Consider the following 26,097-nt stretch of genomic DNA (forward strand, 5'->3'; position numbering starts at 1 on the left):
TCATGAGTAAAGGTTTTTTTCCAACAGTCTTGAAGGAGTTCCCACATATGCTGAGCACATGTTGGCTGCTTTTCCTTCACTCTGCGGTCCAACTTATCCCAAACCATCTCGATTGGGTTGAGGTCAGGTGATTGTGGAGACCAGGTCATCTGATGCAGCCCTCTATCACTCTCCTTACACAGCCTGGGGGTGTGTTTTGGGTCATTGTCCTGTTGAAAAACAAATGAGAGCCAGTTTCATCATACATCATGGTTTTTGCGACTGCATTTGAAGAAACTTTCAACGTTATTTAATTTTTACGGATTGACTGACCTTCATGTCTTAAAGTAATGATTGACTGACCTTCATGTCTTAAAGTAATGATGGACTGACCTTCATGTCTTAAAGTAATGATGGACTGACCTTCATGTCTTAAAGTAATGATTGACTGACCTTCATGTCTTAAAGTAATGATTGACTGACCTTCATGTCTTAAAGTAATGATGGACTGACCTTCATGTCTTAAAGTAATGATTGACTGACCTTCATGTCTTAAAGTAATGATGGACTGACCTTCATGTCTTACAGTAATGATGGACTGTCCTTCATGTCTTAAAGTAATGATGGACTGACCTTCATGTCTTAAAGTAATGATGGACTGACCTTCATGTCTCATAGTAATGATGGACTGACCTTCATGTCTTAAAGTAATGATGGACTGACCTTCATGTCTTAAAGTAATGATGGACTGACCTTCATGTCTTAAAGTAATGATGGACTGTCATTTCTCTTTGTTTATTTGAGCTGTTCTTGCCATAATATGGACTTGGTCTTTTACCAAATAGGGCTCTTCTGTATACCAACCCTACCTTGTCACAACACAACTGATCGTCTCAAACACATTAAGAAGGAAAGAAACTCCACAAATGAACTTTGAACAAGGCACACCTGTTAATTGAAATGCATTCCAGGTCACCAGTGGTAGAAAAAGTACCAAATTGTCAAATGAGTAAAAGTATAGATACCTTAATAGAAAATTACTTAAGTAAACGTGAAAGTCACCCAGTAAAATACTACTTGAGTAAAAGTCTAAAAGTATTTGATTTGAAATATACTTAACTGTCAAAAGTAGAAGTATTACTACTTACAACTTCCTTGTATTAAGAAAACCAGATGGGACAATTTTCTTGTTTTTATTTGTTTTATTTACAGATAGCCAGGGGCTCCAACACTCGGACATCATTTACAAACCAAGCATTTGTGTTTAGTTATTCCGCCAGACCAGAGACCGTCGGGACGACCAGGGATGTTCTCTTGATAAGTGTGTGAATTAGACCATTTTCCTGTCCTGCTATAAGCATTCCAAATGTAACTAGTACTTTAACTGAAGTACTTTACACCACTGCAGGTGACTACCTCATGAAGCTGGTTGAGAGAATGCCAAGAGTGTGCAAAACTGTCATCAAGGCAAAGGGTGGCTACTTTGAAAATTTTTAAATATATTTTGATTTGTTTAACACTTTTTATGGTTACTACATGACTCCATATGTGTTATTTCATAGTTGTGATGTTTTCACTATTATTCTACAATGTAGAAAAACCCTTGAACGAGTAGGTGTGTCCAAACTTTTGACTGGAACTGCATTGTAAAATGTATGTGTTTTCATTTGAATGAATTACCATATCGGTTTTCAACTTATTTGATGCCCAGAAAAGAGTACGAAGCCGAAAGGTTACATTTCATTCATCATAAACTACAACTCCCAACAGACTATCTTTCAAGAGTTTACAGCAGGGGAGAACAAGCTGCCTTCTCTCATTTAGGATATCAAGGCCGACCGGGGTACTGAGGCAGTGTTTTCAGAAAGTTGTAGTCCCCCATTATAATCAATGGGAATATGGCAAACTTCATGGTCAATATTCGTTCACATTATTTTTTCGTTACACAATATGACCAATACTTTTGACCAAGTCAGTTAAGAACAAATTCTTATTTTCAATGACAGCCTAGGAACAGTGGGTTAACTGCCTGTTCAGGGGCAGAACGACAGATTTTTACCTTGTCAGCTCGGGGATTTGATCTAGTAACCGGTTGCTAGTCCAACGCTCTAACCACTAGGTTACATGCCGCCCCCAAACAAGGTATGTCCTTGAACCGATTATTTAAAAATCACACACATCCCAATGAAAGGGAGCAGTGCTGAGCTAGCCTTCAACGTCACTTCCTGGAATAGCTCAAACTGCATGTGATGTTTCACCTCCTGGAGTAGCTCAAACTGCCGTGTTTCCAAAAAACTCCTCCATATAGCAAGATGGCGACATGCTGAAATGACACTTCCTGATCTTCAAACGCGCCACTGAGACTTCACATAAGGGTGACGCGGTTAATGGCTTCCTCCTTATTTTATACAGTCTGGTTTGCAGGTCTACAAAAAACTACTGGCAGGTTCAGTCACAAAACCCAGCATAATCTTTTTACCACGCTCCAGTATGGTAACAAGGCTGCAAGAGTGGTAGTTCAAATTTTCTAACTTTAGGAGATGGGAATTCGTTTCTGAGCGTCAAATATTTTGATAAAAGGCAACGGTTATGAGCAAATGTATATATCTTAAATGACCGCGTTTTCATGAATTTGATCATATAATCTTGAAGCCCATTCAAGAGATTATGGGACACGACCCAGAAGTAACGTGGAAGTGGCCCTCACCAGAGGAAAATGAACGGAGTGTCTAACTCGGCGGGAAATCTTTCTCTCTCCAGCAGGTGGCGTTGTTTTGCCCACCAAGCAAGGAGTTTTGTATGGAGGCCAAAGAGTGTCGGATTGTTCAACAACAAATAAAGATTTGCTACCTGAGTTTTATTTGGTCTAATAGGCGTAAAGCTTAAGTTGTTACGAGTGTACTTATATAAGTAGGACACGTGACATCCCCGAAACTTTAAGAAAAAAAAACACTTTATATCATCTCAAGATGGCTATGCATATTCATGAAATGGGGCATAGCATCTCTCCCCATTGAATAACGGCGGTTGACGTCAACAACCCTCATTGAATATTCAAAACTGGATTACAATAATGAGATGAGATGTATTCACCAATCCAAAGAAAGGATAGAGCGAAGCTTGACAGCCCGCCGTGCCGCTTTTGTGGACAACGACTCCCAACGGAGAGACGTACTGTATGTATCCTGTCAGTATATCCATCATATTTGCCGTGGCTTTCACAGCTATTTCAATCCAGGAAGTAAATTCCAAATGGTCTAATTTTCATGGAAGTAAATTCTAAGGCCCACCCAACAAAACAGGCTTCAAATAATGTGTTTCATGGTTCAGGAAGCGGAACCGAAAAATGAAGACCATTAATTGATAATGAATTGTATTAAGAGTAAGATTTGTGATCTACAACTTGTAAAAGTTGCTCGTTGCTTTTCTCCACTAGCGATGCGTGAGAAGGGTCGTCTGAAGTATATTACTGGGATTTACAATACACTACTACTAATCATTTATTACACTTCTATAGGGTTTTTCATAGAATCCCAAAACGCTTCAAACACAACAACACATTTTTTAAATGTATTTTTCCTTTATTTATTTAACTTGGCAAGTCAGTTAGGAACAAATTCTTATTTTCTATGACGGCCTAGGAACAGTGGGTTAACTGCCTTGTTCAGGGGCAGAACGACAGATTTGTACCTTGTCAGCTCGGGGGTTTGAACTTGCAACCTTCCGGTTCCTAGTCCAACGCTCTAACCACTAGGCTACCCTGCAACAACAAAAATGACAAGCAATATATCATGACAGGTCGACGAATAGAGGCCGAGTCTTTGAACGCTGCATCCTCCGAAGAGGAGCGGGTCAGTTCATGGTTTGAGCGGAGGGAGTGGTCAGAGGATGGTAGATGACGGTGATGGAATCTGCTGATAATCTTGTAGAGGTCAAGTCAGGGAAGCAGCCTGAGTCATGTAGCCCCTGGACTTCTCCTCTTCCACTCTGTGTATTACACATTTAGGTGATGCCTCAGGAGCTCTGCATATAAAATATCAATAACAGTCAACTCAGTATTATTAAAATATACATGTAAAACACCACTGCAATGTGCTCCTGAACTGGTGGTGGCGGTATAGCGGAGTCCACAGTAGAAGCTAATCCGGACCGGAAGTTAGACCGGAAGCAGAAAGACGCTGATGTAGCTAGCCAGCCGTCTGGATTAGCTGTCCACGTAATTGTGTTTGAAATTCGTCAAATATCACAATGATACGGTTGAAAAATATACTGTGACGTTGCCAAACTTGAACTGTAAACACGGATCAGGCAATATTTCCAAGTACTATTTTAATAGTTTTGTAATCGGGTTTAGCAAAGCAGTTAGCTAGCTTCCTGGCTGCCGTTAGCCTAGCTAGCTAACCTTTGTCAAATTGTAATGGCAAGTGCTACTATTTCATTCGCTAGCTAACGTGACCTCGTGGTGAACATTTCATTTCAGAGGAAGGACGTGGACGATTTCAGAAATTAATTTCCCGCTACAGCATTTAGCTAACTGCTTCAACAATTCCTGAAGGATTCAAGATGGAGGAGGTGAGAACCACGACTTTGGTTGCTAGCAAACGAAACGTTCTCTAGCTAGCTAGTTGTGTCCCGTTTCTCCACCCTTTTCCCAAAGTGTGCACTCCCAGATTTAAAAGAAGTATCGGATTGGTGTTAGCACAATGGGTAGTGGCTGGATGGAGATAACTAGCGTTAGCTATCAGTAGCGGGGATTGATCTTGTGGAAACCAAGTACACGTCGGCAGAATAGTAGCTAGCCTTTAGCATTCTCCACTCTTCTCCCGACATATACTTGGTTTACACACGAACACGACCATTCCCCGCTGCGCTGAGCGATTAGTTATTTTTGAGGTCGGTTCGATTCAGAAAAATAAACTATTTTCTGTTTCGATTATTGGGGTTGAATGATGCACAGGATACAATTATTAATAAAACTCCCATGATGGTAGTGATGACAGTTACTGCGCTTCACATATTAACCATTCATTTACTCTAAAATATGTCAGTTGTGTGTATTACATTTGTTTTATTTTATGACTTTCATTTTATGCCAAGTCATCTCAGAGCTACTGCCTGACAATCACTATTTTGTAGTTCTTTAAAGTAAAGAAGGCATACTTTTATGACTGCTGATTGAGGAAATTGGGATACCTAGTCAGTTGTACAACTGAATACCTTAACTGAAATGTGTCTAATACATTTAACCCAACCCCTCTGAACCAGAGAGAGCTGCCTTAATCAACATCCACCATGTCAGGGGCAGAACGACAGATTTTTACCTTGTCAACTCAGGGATTCGATTCAGCAGCCTTTCGGTTACTGGCCCAAAGCTCTAACCACTAGGCTACCTGCCTCTCCATGCAACTATCAATCACTTAGATCATGCATTTTCAGGTAGAGATACCTCTCAAATCATGCTGTAGCAGGCATAAAAGAAAGACAGACCAGACAAATAGATGCACATTAGATTATGGTCATTGTAGTTAGTTTAGCGCACGTGGTAATTATGTGGAATATTAGCTTGTTGGAAACTACAACTCCCTACTACATCTCACAGTTCAGGCTGGATCTGGTGTATCTAGAGAAACTGCAGTGTGCGCATTGAGCTCACAGAAAGAAATGAAACGTTGGTCAATTAGTTGTTTAAAAAAAAGGGAGAATAACAGATATTTTGGCGAATTGCTCAGCACTAGTGGAATGCCTTGTTATTTCTGTTGGTTGGGTCTACAGATCTCTCCCAGACCTAGCTAGGTTACTCAACTCAACTCCAAGGGTGAAGGAAGTTTCTGAAGAACAGAGCAGAGACCGGACATCGTGGAATTCCGCTCCCATGCCCTGAACCAGATCTAACCGTTCTCTGATTGTGTCGGTTGGGAGAATAGAGATGTCTTATTAAGATCGCAGCGTTGTACCTCTCATTAAGGCGTCTCTGAGCGCACGGGCAGCGCCATTGAGGCCATCTCCATTTTGAATGAGTAAATTTACTACTACTTCTATGAGTTGGTAAACAACCTGAAAGGGTGCATATCGCCTCCCGGAGGGTGTTATTTAAACAGTTATTAAGCCAAGGTTGGCCTGCAGTTATGGTATGTTTGCTCATGAGTATAATTCATTAGCAGGTCCCTCCTCCCTACCTGGATGGAATTATGTGATCCTTCTGCTCATGAGTATAATTCATTAGCAGGTCCCTCCTCCCTACCTGGATGGAATTATGTGATCCTTCTGCTCATGAGTATAATTCATTGGCAGGTCCCTCCTGCCTACCTGGATGAAATTATGTGATCCTTCTGCTCATGAGTATAATTCATTGGCAGGTCCCTCCTGCCTACCTGGATGGAATTATGTGATCCTTCTGCTCATGAGTATAACTAATTGGCAGGTCCCTCCTGCCTACCTGGATGGAATTATGTGATGCTTCTGCTCATGAGTATAATTAATTGGCAGGTCCCTCCTGCCTACCTGGATGAAATTATGTGATCCTTCTGCTCATGAGTATAATTAATTGGCAGGTCCCTCCTGCCTACCTGGATGAAATTATGTGATCCTTCTGCTCATGAGTATAATTAATTGGCAGGTCCCTCCTGCCTACCTGGATGAAATTATGTGATCCTTCTGCTCATGAGTATAATTAATTGGCAGGTCCCTCCTGCCTACCTGGATGAAATTATGTGATCCTTCTGCTCATGAGTATAATTAATTGGCAGGTCCCTCCTGCCTACCTGGATGAAATTATGTGATCCTTCTGCTCATGAGTATAATTCATTGGCAGGTCCCTCCTGCCTACCTGGATGAAATTATGTGATGCTTCTTTAAACCATAGGAAGTCCCACCCAGTTGACTACTTTCAAATGGTAAAATCAATCAAATGTATTTATAAAGTCCCTTTTACATTAACCGATGATGTCACAAAGTGCTGTACAGAAACCCAGCCTAAAACCCCAAACAGCAAGCAATGCAGATGTAGAAGCACCGTGGCTAGGAAAAACTCCCTAGAACAGCAGGAACCACAGAAGAAGCGTGGAGAGGAGTCATCAGGCCAGGTAGTCCTGAGGCATGGTCCAAGGGCTCAGGTCCTCAGAGAGAAGAAATTGAGAGAGAATTAGAGGGGGCGTGCTTAAATTCACACAGGACACCGGATAAGACAGGAGAAATACACCAGACTGACCCTAGCCCCCCCAACACGTAGACTATTACAGCATAAATACTGTAGGCTGAGAAAGGAGGGGTCAGGAGACATTGTGGCCCGTCCGACGAGACCCCCGGACAGGGCCAACCAGGCAGGATATAACCCCACCCACTTTGCCAAAGCACAGCCCCCACACCACTAGAGGGATATCTTCAAACCACCAACTTACTACCCTGAGACAAGGCCGAGTATAGCCCACAAAGATCTCCCCCATGGGAAACAAACCCGAGGGGGGGCCAACCCGGACAGGAAGATCACGTCAGTGACTCAACTCACTCAAGTGACACACCCCTCCTAGGGATGGCATGGAGGAGCGTCATTGACTCAGCCCCCTTAATAGGGTTAGAGGCAGACAATCCCAGAGAGGGGGGAACCGGCCAGGCAGTGACCGCAAGGGTGGTTCGTGGCTCCAGTGCCTTTCCGTTCACCTTCACACCCCTGAGCCAGACTACACTCAATCATAGGACCTACTGAAGAGCTGAGTCTTCAGTAAAGACTTAAAGGTCGAGACTGAGTCTGCGTCTCTCACATGGGTAGGCAGACCATTCCATAAAAATGGAGCTCTATAGGAGAAAACCCTGCCTCCAGCTGTTCTAGGGACAATAAGAAATATAGGGCTCGGGTATTTTTTGTATACCAGCTAGTTTCTTATGACAAATGTTTTTTGTTTTTGGGGTGCGACTGTATCTAGGCTATTACATTTAGGTCCTCAGTTGGCTAACTGATTTCTGTACTCTGACGTCTTTGGGTTGTCTGAGAATTTATAGCACAGCTTTTGATGTTCCTTGGTTGGGGTCTGAGCAGATTATTAGTTGCGATTGCAATCGTAATGAAGTGGGGGTCCGATAGTCCAGGATTTTTGAGGAAAAACATTAAGATCCACAACATTTATTCCACGGGACAAAACTAGGTCCAGAGTATGACTGTGGCAGTGAGTAGGTCCAGAGACATGTTGGACAAACCCCACTGAGTGGGTCTGTGGACTTTTCCATGTGAATGTTAGTCACCAAAAATTAGAATATTATCTGCCATGACTACAAGGTCCGATAGGAATTCAGGGAACTCAGTGAGGAACGCTGTATATGGCCCAGGAGGCCTGTAAACAATAGCTATAAAAAGTGAGAGGAGGCTGCATCAATGTCATGACTAGAAGCTCAAAAGATGAAAACGCAGTAGGTTTTTTTTGTGTAAATTAGAAATTTGGTATCGTAAATGTTAGCAACACCTCCACCTTTGTGGGATGTGCGGGGGATATGGTCACTAGTGTAACCAGGAGGAGAGGCCTCATTTCACACAGTAAATTCATCAGGCTTAAGCCATGTTTCAGTCAGGCCAATCACATCAAGATTATGATCAGTGATTAGTTCATTGACTATAACTGCCTTGGAAGTGAGGGATCTAACATTAAGTAGCCCTATTTTGAGAAGTGAGATATCAGAATATTTTTCAATAATGACAGGAATTGAGGTCTTTATTCCAGTGAGATTGTTAAGGAGAATGTTAAGTTATGTTAACATGTTAAGTTTTGCCCAACCTAGATCGAGGCACAGACACGGTCTCAATGGTGATAGCTGATCTGACTACACTGACTGTGCTAGTGGCAGACTCCACTAAGCTGGCAGTCAAGGCTAACAGGGGCATTATGCATTCGATCAGTTGACTTCACTCTGACTAATGTGTACTTCTCGCCTGACGTCATGTGTCTCTTGGTCGGTAGGGATGTCCTTGTCTCATCGCGCACCAGCGACTCCTGTTGCGGGCCGGGCGCAGTGCGCGCTAACCAAGGTTGCCAGGCGCACTGTGTTTCCTCCGACACATTGGTGCGGCTGGCTTCCGGGTTGGATGCGCGCCTTGTTAAGAAGCAGTGCAGCTTGGTTGGGTTGTGTATCAGAGGACGCATTACTTTCAACCTTCGTCTCTCCCGAGCCCGTACGGGAGTTGAAGCGATGAGACTAGCTACTAAAACAATTGGATACCACGAAATTGGGGAGAAAAAGGGGTAAAGTAAAAAAAAAAAAAAAAAAAAAAGGACCACTAAACTAATAAGCCCACATAGACCTATAGGTAACTGCCAAAATATAGGGAACACTTGAGTCAATTAGGAATAATTTCTTCCAGGATGACAATACCCCCCCCATCCATCCATGAAACGCATCATTAAGTGACACGAGGAGGCTGCAGATTGGACGTCTCAGTCACCACGATGTAAACCACATGCCGTCTCAGTCACCACGATGTAAACCACGTGCCATGGCCGTCTCAGTCACCACAATGTAAACCACATGGCCGTCTCAGTCACCACGATGTAAACCACATGGCCGTCTCAGTCACCACGATGTAAACCACATGGCCGTCTCAGTCACCACGATGTAAACCACATGCCGTCTCAGTCACCACGATGTAAACCACATGCCGTCTCAGTCACCACGATGTAAACCACATGCCGTCTCAGTCACCACGATGTAAACCACATGCCGTCTCAGTCACCACGATGTAAACCACATGGCCGTCTCAGTCACCACGATGTAAACCACATGGCCGTCTCAGTCACCACGATGTAAACCACATGGCCGTCTCAGTCACCACGATGTAAACCACATGGCCGTCTCAGTCACCACGATGTAAACCACATGGCCGTCTCAGTCACCACGATGTAAACCACATGGCCGTCTCAGTCACCACGATGTAAACCACATGGCCGTCTCAGTCACCACGATGTAAACCACATGGCCGTCTGTCACCACGATGTAAACCACATGCCGTCTCAGTCACCACGATGTAAACCACATGGCCGTCTCAGTCACCACGATGTAAACCACGTGCCATGGCCCACTCAGTCACCACGATGTAAACCACGTGCCATGGCCCACTCAGTCACCACGATGTAAACCACATGGCCGTCTCAGTCACCACGATGTAAACCACATGGCCGTCTGTCACCACGATGTAAACCACATGGCCGTCTCAGTCACCACGATGTAAACCACATGGCCGTCTCAGTCACCACGATGTAAATCACATGTCCGTCTCAGTCACCACGATGTAAACCACATGGTCGTCTCAGTCACCACGATGTAAACCACATGGCCGTCTCAGTCACCACGATGTAAACCACGTGCCATGGCCGTCTCAGTCACCACGATGTAAACCACATGGCCGTCTCAGTCACCACGATGTAAACCACATGGCCGTCTGTCACCACGATGTAAACCACATGCCGTCTCAGTCACCACGATGTAAACCACATGGCCGTCTCAGTCACCACGATGTAAACCACGTGCCATGGCCCACTCAGTCACCATGATGTAAACCACATGGCCGTCTCAGTCACCACGATGTAAACCACATGGCCGTCTCAGTCACCACGATGTAAACCACATGGCCGTCTGTCACCACGATGTAAACCACATGGCCGTCTCAGTCACCACGATGTAAACCACATGGCCGTCTCAGTCACCACGATGTAAATCACATGTCCGTCTCAGTCACCACGATGTAAACCACATGTCCGTCTCAGTCACCACGATGTAAACCACGTGCCATGGCCGTCTCAGTCACCACGATGTAAACCACATGGCCGTCTGTCACCACGATGTAAACCACATGCCGTCTCAGTCACCACGATGTAAACCACATGGCCGTCTCAGTCACCACGATGTAAACCACGTGCCATGGCCCACTCAGTCACCACGATGTAAACCACGTGCCATGGCCCACTCAGTCACCACGATGTAAACCACATGGCCGTCTCAGTCACCACGATGTAAACCACATGGCCGTCTGTCACCACGATGTAAACCACATGGCCGTCTCAGTCACCACGATGTAAACCACATGGCCGTCTCAGTCACCACGATGTAAATCACATGTCCGTCTCAGTCACCACTATGTAAACCACATGGTCGTCTCAGTCACCACGATGTAAACCACATGGCCGTCTCAGTCACCACGATGTAAACCACGTGCCATGGCCGTCTCAGTCACCACGATGTAAACCACATGGCCGTCTCAGTCACCACGATGTAAACCACATGGCCGTCTGTCACCACGATGTAAACCACATGCCGTCTCAGTCACCACGATGTAAACCACATGGCCGTCTCAGTCACCACGATGTAAACCACGTGCCATGGCCCACTCAGTCACCATGATGTAAACCACATGGCCGTCTCAGTCACCACGATGTAAACCACATGGCCGTCTCAGTCACCACGATGTAAACCACATGGCCGTCTGTCACCACGATGTAAACCACATGGCCGTCTCAGTCACCACGATGTAAACCACATGGCCGTCTCAGTCACCACGATGTAAACCACATGTCCGTCTCAGTCACCACGATGTAAACCACATGCCGTCTCAGTCACCACGATGTAAACCACATGGCCGTCTCAGTCATCACGATGTAAGCCACATGTCCGTCTCAGTCACCACGATGTAAACCACATGTCCGTCTCAGTCACCACGATGTAAACCACGTGCCATGGCCGTCTCAGTCACCACGATGTAAACCACGTGCCAGGGCCGTCTCAGTCACCACGATGTAAACCACGTGGCCGTCTCAGTCACCACGATGTAAACCACATGGCCGTCTCTGTCACCACGATGTAAACCACATGGCCGTCTGTCACCACGATGTAAACCACATGGCCGTCTCAGTCACCACGATGTAAACCACATGGCCGTCTCTGTCACCACGATGTAAACCACATGGCCGTCTCAGTCACCACGATGTAAACCACATGGCCGTCTCAGTCACCACGATGTAAACCACATGGCCGTCTCAGTCACCACGATGTAAACCACATGGCCGTCTCAGTCACCAGATCTCAACCCAGTTGAACTATGGGAGATTCTGGAGCAGAGCCAGAGCCAGCGTTTTCCCACCACCATCAACAAAACAACAAATGATGTAATTTCTTGTGGAAGAAGGGTGTCGCATCCCTCCGATAGAGTTCCAGACACTTGTACCATCTATGTCAAAGCACATTGAAGCTTTTCTGATGGTGGCCCAGCGCCCTATTAACACACTTCATGGTGGGGTTTTATCATATATACATTCTCTGTAGTTGCTGTATCTATATTAAGACACCTTTATATTGGTGTTTTCTCATATATACATTCTCTGTAGTCGCTGTATCTATATTAAGACACCTTTATATTGGTGTTTTCTCATATATACATTCTCTGTAGTCGCTGTATCTATATTAAGACACCTTTATATTGGTGTTTCCTTTATTCTGGCAGTTATACTTTCGCCGTAGTAGATTTGTCTATATTAAGACGTGCAACATGCACGCAGTTACAAGCCTGCTGGAGGCGGACGAGCAATATCCACCGTCGTAGTACGGATGAAGCTGGCTAGCTTTGTAGCGGCCTGAGTAGATCTAGCTTTGTAGCGGCCTGAGTAGATCTAGCTTTGTAGCGGCCTGAGTAGATCTAGCTTTGTAGCGGCCTGAGTAGATCTAGCTTTGTAGCGGCCTGAGTAGATCTAGCTTTGTAGCGGCCTGAGTAGATCTAGCTTTGTAGCGGCCTGAGTAGATCTAGCTTTGTAGCGGCCTGAGTAGATCTAGCTTTGTAGCGGCCTGAGTAGATCTAGCTTTGTAGCGGCCTGAGTAGATCTAGCTTTGTAGCGGCCTGAGTAGATCTAGCTTTGCTTCGTAGTGTAACACTCTGGGAACTTCATCCTATGAGAGGAGTGTGCCGACATGGCAATGCTTTGTAATCGTATCCGTAAATTGACCGTTGATAATCAGATGATACTCGTGATCGGGGGGGAAAAAACTAGTGTTTTAATATTGCTAAGTAGATGTTGGCAAAATCTCCCTGCACGTTTATCGACCAAAAAAAGTTGCAGATTAGGAGCAGCGTGCGGACTGGTGTGTGTCCTTAATAAATTAGCGTTAATAAGTTAGCGTAACAATTTCCCCTACCCTCGCTCTGCGTGTTAGATATTATGCACATTGATAGTGTGTGTTCTTACCTATTGATGTATCATAGTAGCAGACTAACAGGAAGCAGCAGCAATCTGAATGACAAGACCCAAACTTGAGGAAAAGACCGGGTGAAATTATGAATGAGAAATACACCTTCACTTTATCCAATCAGAGCAGCAGGACCAACAGCCCCACCCTGTACTCCCAGGTCTATTTATTTATCCAATCAGAGCAGCAGGACCAACAGCCCGCCCTTCTGTTCTCCCAGGTCTATTTCTTTATCCAATCAGAGCAGCAGGACCAACAGCCCGCCCTTCTGTTCTCCCAGGTCTATTTCTTTATCCAATCAGAGCAGCAGGACCAACAGCCCGCCCTTCTGTTCTCCCAGGTCTATTTCTTTGTCCAATCAGAGCAGCAGGACCAACAGCCCACCCTTTTGTTCTCCCAGGTCTATTTCTATGGGCACAAGCACTGTTCATGACACAAACTGTTTTGGCAGGTTTAAAACTTATTCCCTGCAATTCTACACATTTTGTCATGGGGTGCAGAGAAAATGTAGCAATTTTTGAAGCACGTTTTCTTGCAATTCTATACATTTTGCCAATGTATAATGTTTATTGATGTGATATCTGAGTGACTCAAACATTAAACAAAATCTATGTGCTAAAAGAAAAACAAGCTAAAAAAACGTTAGTTGATCTGGACATTTCAGACCAGTTATAAATGTCTCTCTTAAGATCTGCAATGACTAACATGACACGAGGAACTGATGAATTAAAACATGTATTAAAAAATTACTTAAACCTTTATTTAACTAGGCAAGTCAGTTAAGAACAAATTCTTATTTACAATGCCGATGATGAACTACCCAAATTCTACATTTCACCTTGTGCGTTTTACTATTACAACTGAAATAAGTCATCCGTTTCGGAACCACTGATTTAGACCCCATAGTACCTCGCACCTGACTAATTGACATGAAAGCGCGGATAATTACAAAAAAAATAATCAAATTATAATTGCCCATATCGTTACGATTTTCGTTTTGCGTAGCTACTTGGCCACACCCCCGTCTTACGAGTGTTTTTAATGATGTACCGATCCTAACGGCCGAAGGTGTCACACGCATTTCCCCTAAACACCGTGCAGAGAGGATCCTCGCTAAGTGCGTCGTGTGTTGATACTGATAGGATGGAACGAACATGCATTTCCCCTCAACACCGTGCAGAGAGGATCCTCGCTAAGTGCGTCGTGTGTTGATACTGATAGGATGGAAAGAAAGGCAGCGCTGCTCTCGGATCAGTTTTTCCCCCATTCAAATCTTAATTGATCATTAGAATTATTCCACAATACTGACGACGGATCAGTTCCTAGAGAGGTATGATCACCTATAGGCCTTGTCTGCAAAAAACGAGGCGGCTTATTAATGCGCCAGGATGCTTCGATTCGGCTGGCGCCTAGCTCGGCTCGGCTAACCAAACACCTCGCATACTCCCTTTTAAAAGACCTAACCTTGGAAAAGGAAAAAAAAATGCGGCAATAGTACTGTTTGTCCATTTTGAGACGCCGTAGCCAATATACAGTTGGACTCAAAATAGTCCAAATTAACTTCAGAGATGACTCAAGAAATCTGTTATAAATTGACGTTTTTTTGCTGAGGAGATCTTAGTCGTGCAAAACTAAGATGTTTGGTGTACTTCCGGTTATATTAAAATGAAATCCTCTCCGAAATATCTCCATTTTTTTCAAAACAAGCCATAGAAAGTTAGTTGCAATTTCAATTTAATCCACCAGAAAAGACAGAACAAATAACACAACAAATAATATGGTTCAACTGAAATATACTAATTCATTAAATAAAATTAATGATTTTTTTTTTTGAAAAGGTATAATCTTTGTAAATAAAATACATGGGACTGGTGGAGTTATGTCACACATGCAGTTAGAGATGAAACGTTATGAAAATGTTATCGGTGTTGTCGGTGTTGTCAGTTATTTTCTTCTCTTCCCGGCTTCGTGAGAAGCCTTGGACCAGATGATGGCAGGCCTTGACTGCTGTGTCAACGCTCTGAATTTTCAGAGCCTTTTGAGATAGCCAGATTCCAATGATGGCCAAAGCACCCAAGTCACAGCACCCTTCAAAAGCCTTGATCATGTTTGTTGTGTTGTCTGTGGTTATGCAGACCAGGTCTTTCTTGTTGATCTCCCCATTCTTCCAGCATATTCTCAATTCTCTGATGTTGTGTGAGCCGAGTGATCTTCTGGGAAGAACTGTGTTTCCAGGCAGTTTGATTCCAGTTGCCAGTTTGGGGTGAGGTAATGGATAGTGAAGCTGATGTGGGGTTGAACCACTTTCACTGGTCCAGAGGTCAGTAGTTGCAGCAAACCATGTGCCTTGTTGCATGTTCTGCAGACAGGATGACCATCTTCGATTAAGTTTCCCTCAGCACTCTTGTAAAAGCCAAAATACGACCACACTTCAGATTTGGTCCTCTTAGGAAGGCTGAAAAAATCTCCCAAGCGCTGTCACTGCCTTCCGCCTTGTTTTCACACAAAACCAAACCCGCGGTGCGGCGTCAGACTGTCGCTAACTTTGTTTGATGCTGGACTGTTTTGACCGTGAGTTTTTCAAACCGCGGTAATCAAACACGGTTTTAATGATAATTCAAATTTGAAACGGTATTACTAACCGTCTGGAATTGTACCGTGTTTTATCGTGAAACCGGTAACCGCTTCATCCCCACATGCAGCTAACAAAAATATATGGAAATGTCTGCTCTACCCAAAACCGCGAAAATGGAAGAGGCAAGTGGAAGTGGAAGTAAAGTAAGGAGCTTGTCTGTCGGCCGACAGGTTTTTGGATATAAAGAGGGACTTGATCGAACAAAATTAACATTTATTGGGTAACTGGGAGACTTGTGAGTGTAACCATATGAAGATCATCAAAGGTAAGTGATTAATTTTAATGCATTAAAGACCAAAGTTGGTTAAAGAAAATTGTAGAAAATGAAGTATACCAGTTTAACCTCTCTAGGGGGTGTGGGATGCTCCCGTCCCACCTGGCCAACATTCAGTGAAATTGCAGAGTGCCAAATTCAAAAACAGAAATACTCATTATAAAAATGAATAAACCATACAAGTGTTATACATCGGTTTAAAGATGAACTTCTTGTTCATCCAACCACGGTGTCACATTTCAAAAAGGCTTTACGGCGAAAGCAAACCATGCGATTATCTGAGAACAGCGCCCAGCAGAGAAATCATTACAAACAGTCACCAGCCAAGTAGACGAGTAACAAAAGTCAGAAATGGCGATAAAATGTATCAGATAGGTCAGATGATTGTGGAGGCCAGGTCATCTGATGCAGCACTCCACTCTCCTTCTTTGTCAAATAGCCCTTACACAGCCTGGATGTGTTGGTTCATTGTCCTGTTGAAAAACAAATTATATTCTCAATAAGCGCAAACCAGAGGGGAAGGTGTATCGCTGCAGAATGCTGTGGTAGCCGTGCTGGTTAAGTGTGCCTTGAATTCTAAATAAATCACCAACCGTGTCACCAGCAAAGCACCATCACACCTCCTCCTCCATACTTCAGGTGGGAACCACCCATGCAGAGATCATCCATTCAAATACAAGGCGGTTGGAATGAAAAATTTGGACTCATCAGACCAAAGGACAGATTTCCACACATTATTGGTGTCCTTTAGTAGTGGTTTCTTAGCAACAATTGGCACATGAAGGCCTGATTCACACAGTCTCCTCTGAACAGTTGATGTTGAGATGTGTCTGTTACTTGAACTCTGAAGCATTTATTTGGGCTGCAATCTGAGGTGCAGTTAACTCTAATGAATGTATCCTCTTCAGTAGAGATCATTCGGGGTCTTCCTTTCCTCATGAGAGCCAGTTATTTCATATTAATGCATTAAGAAGGAAAGAAGGATGCATTAAGAAGGAAAGGCACACCTGTTAATTGAAAAGCATTCCAGGTGATTACCTCATGAAGCTGGCTGAGAGAATGCCTAGAGTGTGCAAAGGGGGGCTCCTTTTGAAGAATCTCAAATATGAAATATATTTTATCTTGTATAACACTTATTTTGGTTACTACAGGATTCCATATGTGTTATTTTATAGTTTTGATGTCTTCACGATTATTCTACAATGTAGAAAATAGTAAAAATAAAGAAACCCTTGAATGAGTAGGTGTCAACTTTTGACTGGTACTGTGTGTGTGTGTGTGTGTGTATGTATGTATGTGTGTATATATATATATATATATATATATATATATATATATATATATATCTCTTGATTCTATATTTTGCAGAGATCTTCTATGTATTTATATTTTAAAAGGGCGTCTAACGACACACTGAGCTGTTCTGAGTGGTCTGAGGTGGTTAGTGAATAACAAGCATTTTCAATTACAACTGAGAAACAGCTCAGAGATTTAGTGATGCTCCTACGAAGACAACAGAGAAACAGCTCAGAGATTTAGTGATGCTCCTACGAAGACAACTGAGAAACAGCTCAGAGATTTAGTGATGCTCCTACGAAGACAACTGAGAAACAGCTCAGAGATTTAGTGATGCTCCTACGAAGACAACTGAGAAACAGCTCAGAGATTTAGTGATGCTCCTACGAAGACAACTGAGAAACAGCTCAGAGATTTAGTGATGCTCCTACGAAGACAACAGAGAAACAGCTCAGAGATTTAGTGATGCTCCTACGAAGACAACAGAGAAACAGCTCAGAGATTTAGTGATGCTTCTACGAAGACAACTGAGAAACAGCTCAGAGATTTAGTGATGCTCCTACGAAGACAACTGAGAAACAGCTCAGAGATTTAGTGATGCTCCTACGAAGACAACTGAGAAACAGCTCAGAGATTTAGTGATGCTCCTACGAAGACAACTGAGAAACAGCTCAGAGATTTAGTGATGCTCCTACGAAGACAACAGAGAAACAGCTCAGAGATTTAGTGATGCTCCTACGAAGACAACTGAGAAACAGCGCAGAGATTTAGTGATGCTCCTACGAAGACAACTGAGAAACAGCTCAGAGATTTAGTGATGCTCCTACGAAGACAACTGAGAAACAGCTCAGAGATTTAGTGATGCTCCTACGAAGACAACAGAGAAACAGCTCAGAGATTTAGTGATGCTCCTACGAAGGTTCTAACGATGCACTTTAGTGTTAAAGTGATGCTCCAGAGCTTTTAACAGCAGCCAGTAGTTGTGAATGTAGAGTTCACGAGCCACAACGAGCCCCCCCCAAATTGTGCACTTCCTCCTTTTATGTAGTTATTTTTATTTTTTTGCAATTCATGATATGATACAAATCCAATTTGTTCAATATGTTACAAATTTGTGAGCGCTTAAGATCACGGACTACATCTTCAAGGCGCTGTTGGGAAACTGGGCTGAGAGGAGAAAGAACAGTGTTGTCTGTCAGGGCCTGTAGTCATAGTCTTTATTGTCAGGGCCTGTAGTCATAGTCTTTATTGTCAGGGCCTGTAGTCATAGTCTTTATTGTCAGGGCCTGTAGTCATAGTCTTTATTGTCAGGGCCTGTAGTCATAGTCTTTATTGTCAGGGCCTGTAGTCATAGTCTTTATTGTCAGGGCCTGTAGTCATAGTCTTTATTGTCAGGGCCTGTAGTCATAGTCTTTATTGTCAGGGCCTGTAGTCATAGTCTTTATTGTCAGGGCCTGTAGTCGTAGTCTTTATTGTCAGGGCCTGTAGTCGTAGTCTTTATTGTCAGGGCCTGTAGTCGTAGTCTTTATTGTCAGGGCCTGTAGTCGTAGTCTTTATTGTCAGGGCCTGTAGTCGTAGTCTTTATTGTCAGGGCCTGTAGTCATAGTCTTTATTGTCAGGGCCTGTAGTCATAGTCTTTATTGTCAGGGCCTGTAGTCATAGTCTTTATTGTCAGGGCCTGTAGTCATAGTCTTTATTGTCAGGGCCTGTAGTCATAGTCTTTATTGTCAGGGCCTGTAGTCATAGTCTTTATTGTCAGGGCCTTTAGTCATAACGTACCAGTATGTATTAATACACACATGTACCAGTATGTATTAATACACACATGTACCAGTATGTATTAATACACACATGTACCAGTATGTATTAATACACACATGTACCAGTATGTATTAATACAAACATGTACCAGTATGTATTAATACAAACATGTACCAGTATGTATTAATACACACACATGTACCAGTATGTATTAATACACACATGTACCAGTATGTATTAATACACACACATGTACCAGTATGTATTAATACACACATGTACCAGTATGTATTAATACACACACATGTACCAGTATGCATTAATACACACACATGTACCAGTATGCATTAATACACACACATGTACCAGTATGTATTAATACACACACATGTACCAGTATGTATTAATACACACACATGTACCAGTATGTATTAATACACACACATGTACCAGTATGTATTAATACACACATGTACCAGTATGTATTAATACACACACATGTACCAGTATGTATTAATACACACACATGTACCAGTATGTATTAATACACACACATGTGAATTGGAAATGTGTTATTTATTTTTTTGTGTGTGTGCATATTCCTACTCTCCCTGAGACTCTCTGAGGGAATAGGGTCAAGGGTCACCGTAGAATACCTTTCATACAGGCTTGTTAACCCATAGCAGGCTAATGAGTGTGAATAGGGTCAAGGGTCACCGAAGAATAGGCTTGTAACCCCACAGCAGGCTAATGAGTGTGGATAGGGTCAAGGGTCACCGTAGAATACCTTACATACAGGCTTGTTAACCCACAGCAGGCTAATGAGTGTGAATAGGGTCAAGGGTCACCGTAGAGTCCCTTTTATACAGGCTTGTTAACCCACAGCAGGCTAATGAGTCAGGAGAAGGTGGTTCTTAAATGATGATGTCGTTTTTTTTAACTGACAAGTGGCACCGACTGTTTGTTTTACTATACAGTGTGTTGCGATTTAAATACAATTTGATTTGATTCTGTATTCTAGGACTTTGGTGGGCCGTCCCCATCCTGCTCAACTGAACCCCGACCAACGCTGTCACTGGGTCCTGACGGTAACCACGGTGACCGGGACCACACACCGCAGGGGCAGGAGTTTGGTTACCCTGGAGGCCTTGACAACTTCAGTGAAATACCTAGATTTAACATCGTAGTCAAAGAGGAGGAGGAAGATTTAGAGGAGTGGAGTTTTAATTATACAGGTAAGTAGCCGACTGAATGTTAACTAGAAATAAAATGGTTCTCTCTCAAGAGGGCAATGCAATTTGATGAGTTTTTAAAGATGGATTCCTCATTAGGGGAAACGGATCCACTGCTCTTTGTTATTTCTTATGTTTTGTAGATGAAACGGATGTGAGCAGCTTGGTATTTTTTGTTGTTGCAGTATCTGCTGTTCTGTCACCCATGCAATGTCTGAGGAGGAAAATAACAGTGTTGGTTGTAATGATGTCTGAGGAGAAAAATAACAGTGTTGGTTGTAATGATGTCTGAGGAGAAAAATAACAGTGTTGGCTGTAATGATGTCTGAGGAGGAAAATAACAGTGTTGGTTGTAATGATGTCTGAGGAGGAAATAACAGTGTTGGTTGTAATGATGTCTGAGGAGGAAATAACAGTGTTGGTTGTAATGATGTCTGAGGAGGAAAATAACAGTGTTGGTTGTAATGATGTCTGAGGAGGAAAATAACAGTGTTGGTTGTAATGATGTCTGAGGGGGGAAAGAACAGTGTTGGCTGTAGTGATGTCTGAGGAGGAAAATAACAGTGTTGGCTGTAATGATGTCTGAGGGGGGAAAGAACAGTGTTGGCTGTAATGATGTTTGTGGGGGGAAAGAACAGTGTTGGTTGTAATGATGTCTGAGGGGGGAAATAACAGTGTTGGCTGTAATGATGTCTGTGGGGGGAAAGAACAGTGTTGGTTGTAATGATGTCTGTGGGGGGAAAGAACAGTGTTGGTTGTAATGATGTCTGGGGGGGAAAGAACAGTGTTGGTTGTAATGATGTCTGTGGGGGGAAAGAACAGTGTTGGTTGTAATGATGTCTGTGGGGGGAAAGAACAGTGTTGGTTGTAATGATGTCTGAGGGGGGAAAGAACAGTGTTGGCTGTAATGATGTCTGAGGAGAAAAATAACAGTGTTGGTTGTAATGATGTCTGAGGGGGGAAAGAACAGTGTTGGCTGTAATGATGTCTGAGGAGAAAAATAACAGTGTTGGTTGTAATGATGTCTGAGGGGGGAAAGAACAGTGTTGGCTGTAATGATGTCTGAGGAGGAAAATAACAGTGTTGGTTGTAATGATGTCTGAGGAGGAAAATAACAGTGTTGGTTGTAATGATGTCTGAGGAGGAAAATAACAGTGTTGGTTGTAATGATGTCTGAGGAGGAAAATAACAGTGTTGGTTGTAATGATGTCTGAGGGGGGAAAGAACAGTGTTGGTTGTAATGATGTCTGTCTGAGGGTGTAAAGAACAGTGTTGGCTGTAATGATGTCTGAGGGGGGAAAGAACAGTGTTGGCTGTAATGATGTCTGGGGGGGAAAGAACAGTGTTGGTTGTAATGATGTCTGAGGGGGGAAAGAACAGTGTTGGCTGTAATGATGTTTGAGGAGGAAAATAACAGTGTTGGCTGTAATGATGTCTGAGGGGGGAAAGAACAGTGTTGGCTGTAATGATGTCTGAGGGGGGAAAGAACAGTGTTGGCTGTAATGATGTTTGTGGGGGGAAAGAACAGTGTTGGTTGTAATGATGTCTGAGGGGGGAAAGAACAGTGTTGGCTGTAATGATGTCTGTGGGGGGAAAGAACAGTGTTGGCTGTAATGATGTCTGAGGAGGAAAATAACAGTGTTGGCTGTAATGATGTCTGAGGGGGGAAAGAACAGTGTTGGCTGTAATGATGTCTGAGGGGGGAAAGAACAGTGTTGTCTGTAGTGATGTCTGAGGGGGGAAAGAACAGTGTTGGTTGTAATGATGTCTGAGGGGGAAAGAACAGTGTTGGCTGTAGTGATGTATGAGGGGGAAAGAACAGTGTTGACTGTAATGGTGTCTGTGGGGGGAAAGAACAGTGATGGCTGTAATGATGTCTGAGGGGAAAAGAACAGTGTTGGCTGTAGTGATGTCTGAGGGGGAAAGAACTGTGTTGGTTGTTTACAGTAACGTCTTTAGTTTCACGTGTTAGTTTCACCATTAAAGATTCCAGCTTTATTGTCCCATGTGGGCAATTAATTAGTCTGGTCCCGGACCTGCTTTCCTTGTTGCCGGGGCGATTTTAATTCCACGTGATGCAAACTTTCATCGACAGGGGGGGCGATAAAGTCCTAGTCAGACACATCCAACTTTTTTTATTTTTTTTAATCCCTAAAATTAATGTTTGCCTATTTTAAATGGTTTGGATGGTTATTTATTGTCTTGAGACAGACAGATATATTGTTATTTTATTTCTGTCACGGCCTCCTACCCACGGGCCCCCTACCCACGGGCCCCTACCCACGGCCCCCTATCCACGGCCCCCTACCCACGGCCCCCTACCCACGGGCCCCCTACCCACGGCATCCTACCCACAGCCCCATACCCACGGCCCCCTACCCACAGCCCCTACCCACAGCCTCCTACCCACAGCCTCCTACCCACAGCCTCCTACCCACATCCCCCTACCCACATCCCCCTACCCACATCCCCCTACCCACAGCCCCCTACCCACAGCCCCCTACCCACAGCCCCCTACCCACGGCCTCCTACCCACGGCCTCCTACCCACGGCCCCCTACCCACATCCCCCTACCCACATCCCCCTACCCACAGCCCCCTACCCACAGCCCCCTACCCACAGCCTCCTACCCACAGCCTCCTACCCACAGCCCCCTACCCACGGCCCCCTTCCCACGGCCCCCTACCCACAGCCTCCTACCCACAGCCCCCTACCCACATATCCCTACCCACAGCCCCCTACCCACATCCCCCTACCCACGGCCGCCTACCCACGGCCTCCTACCCACGGCCTCCTACCCACGGCCCCCTACCCACGGCCCCCTACCCACGGCCCCCTACCCACGGCCCCCTACCCACGGCCCCCTACCCACGGCCCCCTACCCACGGCCGCCTACCCACGGGCCCCTACCCACGGCCTCCTACCCACGGCCTCCTACCCACAGCCTCCTACCCACAGCCTCCTTCCCACAGCCCCCTACCCACAGCCCCCTACCCACAGCCCCCTATCCACAGCCTCCTACCCACAGCCCTCCTACCCACAGCCTCCTACCCACGGCCCCCTACCCACGGCCCCCTACCCACAGCCCCCTTCCCACGGCCCCCTACCCACAGCCTCCTACCCACAGCCCCCTACCCACATCCCCCTACCCACAGCCCCCTACCCACAGCCCCCTACCCACAGCCCCCTACCCCCAGCCCCCTACCCACATCCCCCTACCCACAGCCCCCTACCCACGGCCCCCTACCCACATCCCCCTACCCACGGCCCCCTACCCACGGCCCCCTACCCACGGCCCCCTACCCACGGCCCCCTACCCACGGCCCCCTACCCACGGCCCCCTACCCACGGCCCCCTACCCACGGCCCCCTACCCACGGCCTCCTACCCACAGCCTCCTACCCACTGCCTCCTACCCACGGCCTCCTACCCACGGCCTCCTACCCACTGCCTCCTACCCACGGCCTCCTACCCACGGCCTCCTACCCACGGCCCCCTACCCACGGCCTCCTACCCACGGCCTCCTACCCACGGCCCCCTACCCACGGCCCTCTACCCACGGCCCCCTTCCCACGGCCCCCTACCCACGGCCCCCTACCCACGGCCTCCTACCCACGGCCTCCTACCCACGGCCTCCTACCCACGGCCTCCTACCCACAGCCCCCTACCCACGGCCCCCTACCCACGGCCTCCTACCCACGGCCTTCTACCCACGGCCTCCTACCCACGGCCCCCTACCCACGGCCTCCTACCCACATCCCCCTACCCACGGCCTCCTACCCACGGCCTCCTACCCACGGCCTCCTACCCACGGCCTCCTACCCACGGCCTTCTACCCACGGCCTTCTACCCACGGCCTCCTACCCACGGCCTCCTACCCACGGCCCCCTACCCACGGCCCCCTACCCACGGCCCCCTACCCACGGCCTCCTACCCCCAGCCTCCTACCCACAGCCCCCTACCCACAGCCCCCTACCCACAGCCTTCTACCCACAGCCTTCTACCCACAGCCCTCTACCCACAGCCTTCTACCCACAGCCTTCTACCCACAACCCTCTACCCACAGCCACAGCCTCCTACCCACAGCCTCCTACCCACAGCCTCCTACCCACAGCCTCCTACCCACAGCCCCCTACCCACAGCACCCTACCCACAGATAGACAATACTTTAAATCCCTCTGACGATACTTTAATGCCCCTCGAGGAGATGATTTATTAGTTTTAATACATGAACCTAGAGCGCTACAGTAGATTATGATACCCTAGTTCCTGTATAGGGCCAGGTCAAAAGTAGTGTGCTATATAGGAAATTGGGTAGCATCTGGGACGCACCGTAACTTGTTTTATCCCTACTGTTGTAACAGGAGAGAGTCCAAACCCCAGCTCTAGTGACGAGGCATCAGCAGAACGACGCCAGGAGAATCGCACAGCTAAGAAGACGTTTTACCGCTGCCCGGAGTGTGGGAAAGAGTTTCCTCACCCATCAAAACTACAGAGACATCTTAGAACGCACACAGGAGAGAAACCATATCCTTGCTCTGTGTGCGGGAAGAGATTCAGTGATACGGGGACCCTCAAAACACACGAGAGGTTGCACACAGGAGAGAAACCGTACATCTGCCCGGAAAAGAACTGTTGGAAGAGGTTTGTCAGCCAAGGAGAGTTAAAACTACACCATCGGACACACACCGGAGAGAAACCTTGCCACTGCTCTGTGTGTGGGAAGAGTTTCTCACGTATGTGGCACTTGAAGGTCCACATGATGACGCACGCCGGAGAAAAGCAGAGACTCAGCATGAAAAAACCTTTCCCATGCTCTGAGTGTGAGAGGGGCTGCAACTCTGCAGCAGAGCTCAAGATGCACCAGAGGATGCACACGGGGGAGAGACCTTACCAGTGTTCCACATGCAAAAAGACCTTTGTTTTCCCAAGCTCTCTAACAAGACATGAACAATCCCATATAAGCGAAGCGAATAGTACCGCCAAGCCGTACAGCTGCTCAGAATGTGGGAAGGAATTCACTCAGCCGTGGACCTTAAAGATACACATGCGCCAGCACACCGGAGAAAAACCGTACCACTGCTCTCAATGCGAGAAGAGGTTCTCGTCGTCGTCACTCCTTAAAAGACACCAGAGGGTTCACACCGGAGAGAAACCATTCCAGTGCTCCGACTGCGGGAAGAGTTTCTCCTCGTCAGCGAATAGAACCAGTCACCGTCGTCGTATCCATGAAGGTATACAGGGTGGGTCACAGCGGCAGGAGGCCACCTCTGTGGACGGTACCAATAAGGTAGGTTTATATGGTGTATCCAGTGCAATTTTGTATTTATTTTCCTTCTTAATAAGTTTTATTTTTAAATCTGTGTTGGTGGATTCCAGATTTCCTGCTTATTTCTTTCTGATTCCAGGAATCTTCCAACTTGTATTTCTGGAAAAAAATTGAATTTTTTAAGAAAGTTACTGGAATTTTGCACCCTTAAACCAGTCATTAAGGCCCTTAACACAATATAACTAAGATTCATGCTGCTGTTGACATATTATACTGAATGAGTTGTCTGATTATTAACCCTAGGCTTATGTTGACCAAAACAACCAGGTTGAACCCACAGTTGTAGAGGAGTCTGGTCTCAGTCTAGTACTAGATGTCAAAGTAAAAGAAGAGGAGGAAGATCCTGCTTTTGGTGAGTTCAAAGATTAATTTATTAAGGT

The 26,097-nt window shown here is 45.4% G+C and overlaps 1 protein-coding gene across 5 annotated transcripts in view; it reads left to right on the forward strand.

Moving 5' to 3' along the window:
* Positions 1 to 4,137: 4,137 nt before the first annotated feature.
* LOC139395693 (zinc finger protein 850-like) overlaps positions 4,138 to 26,097 on the forward strand; it is a 31,069-nt gene continuing 9,109 nt past the window's right edge. For 2 of the 5 annotated variants that reach the window (XR_011630572.1, XM_071143029.1), the window contains exons 1-4: positions 4,143 to 4,551; positions 20,179 to 20,392; positions 24,753 to 25,678; positions 25,961 to 26,069. Coding sequence is in view for 4 of the 5 variants with exons in the window: in XM_071143029.1 (XP_070999130.1) it covers positions 4,543 to 4,551; positions 20,179 to 20,392; positions 24,753 to 25,678; positions 25,961 to 26,069 (1,258 nt within the window). In the remaining variant the exon portion in view is untranslated. Of the gene's footprint in view, positions 4,552 to 20,178; positions 20,393 to 24,752; positions 25,679 to 25,960; positions 26,070 to 26,097 lie in introns of all 5 variants that reach the window. The other 3 variants (XM_071143031.1, XM_071143032.1, XM_071143030.1) reach the window with 2 other exon arrangements.

This window comes from Oncorhynchus clarkii, unplaced genomic scaffold (assembly GCF_045791955.1).
Source record: "Oncorhynchus clarkii lewisi isolate Uvic-CL-2024 unplaced genomic scaffold, UVic_Ocla_1.0 unplaced_contig_12495_pilon_pilon, whole genome shotgun sequence".
In the NCBI taxonomy this organism is placed as follows: Eukaryota; Metazoa; Chordata; class Actinopteri; order Salmoniformes; family Salmonidae; genus Oncorhynchus; species Oncorhynchus clarkii.